This window comes from Onychomys torridus, chromosome 6 (genome assembly GCF_903995425.1).
Source record: "Onychomys torridus chromosome 6, mOncTor1.1, whole genome shotgun sequence".
NCBI lineage: Eukaryota > Metazoa > Chordata > Mammalia > Rodentia > Cricetidae > Onychomys > Onychomys torridus.
Window position 1 is genome coordinate 71911839 of NC_050448.1, and position 682 is coordinate 71912520.

Here is a 682-nt window from a genome sequence, read left to right on the forward strand (position 1 = left end):
ATTGAAGAAAGGAGATGGATAAGAACAAAGTATAATGGCATGTGTGGAAACGCCATCACGAAACCCATTATGCTGTTCGCCATTTTAAAACATTACATAACCCCAAACATCAGACAGACCACGCAAAAGCACACATAAGGACTGATACAACTCGTTCTTTTTGTTTGTTTGCTTTGCTTTTAGCAGAGCCAGTGTTTTGAGAAATTTCTGGCAGCAGTAAACACAGACTATAAGGGAGAGGATGGAGCCGAGGAGAACAGCTCCAAGCTGGGGTGTGTTGCGGAATGTACCAGGTCAGGGTACTGGTGCTCTGTGGAGCGCATCCACTGTACACCAACTGGACGGCACCCCGGTGGAGAAGAGTTCTGTCCCATCCTTCTCAAAGGAACCCAACACAGTCTCAGGGTTGCCTCCCTCTGCTGACCTACGGTCTCACCCTCCTGGGCGGCCCTGAAGGACCTCCGCTCTCTCCACATGTCCCACTACTTTCAGAAGCACGTTTACCTCCCTGTTACCTCGGGCCAAGGACAGACACTGGAGCCTGCTGCTCCATCAGGGGCTTCCTCTGAACAACATGGCCATCTTTGGTAAGAGGGAAGGGAACAAAGGGGAAACATTTGCAAAGCACCCCCAGCCTGTTTGCAGAGGAAGAGCAGCCACATAAATTACTAAGGAGGCCTTT

The 682-nt window shown here is 50.3% G+C and overlaps 1 protein-coding gene across 1 annotated transcript in view; it reads left to right on the forward strand.

The window, feature by feature from the left end:
• The first annotated feature begins 284 nt into the window (after nt 1-284).
• Nucleotides 285-682, forward strand: part of Acp6 (acid phosphatase 6, lysophosphatidic) — a 9421-nt gene continuing 9023 nt past the window's right edge. Inside the window, exons 1-2 of the mRNA XM_036191360.1 lie at nt 285-352; nt 493-587. Of these exons, the coding sequence (XP_036047253.1) occupies nt 285-352; nt 493-587 (163 nt within the window). The remainder of the gene's footprint in view (nt 353-492; nt 588-682) is intronic.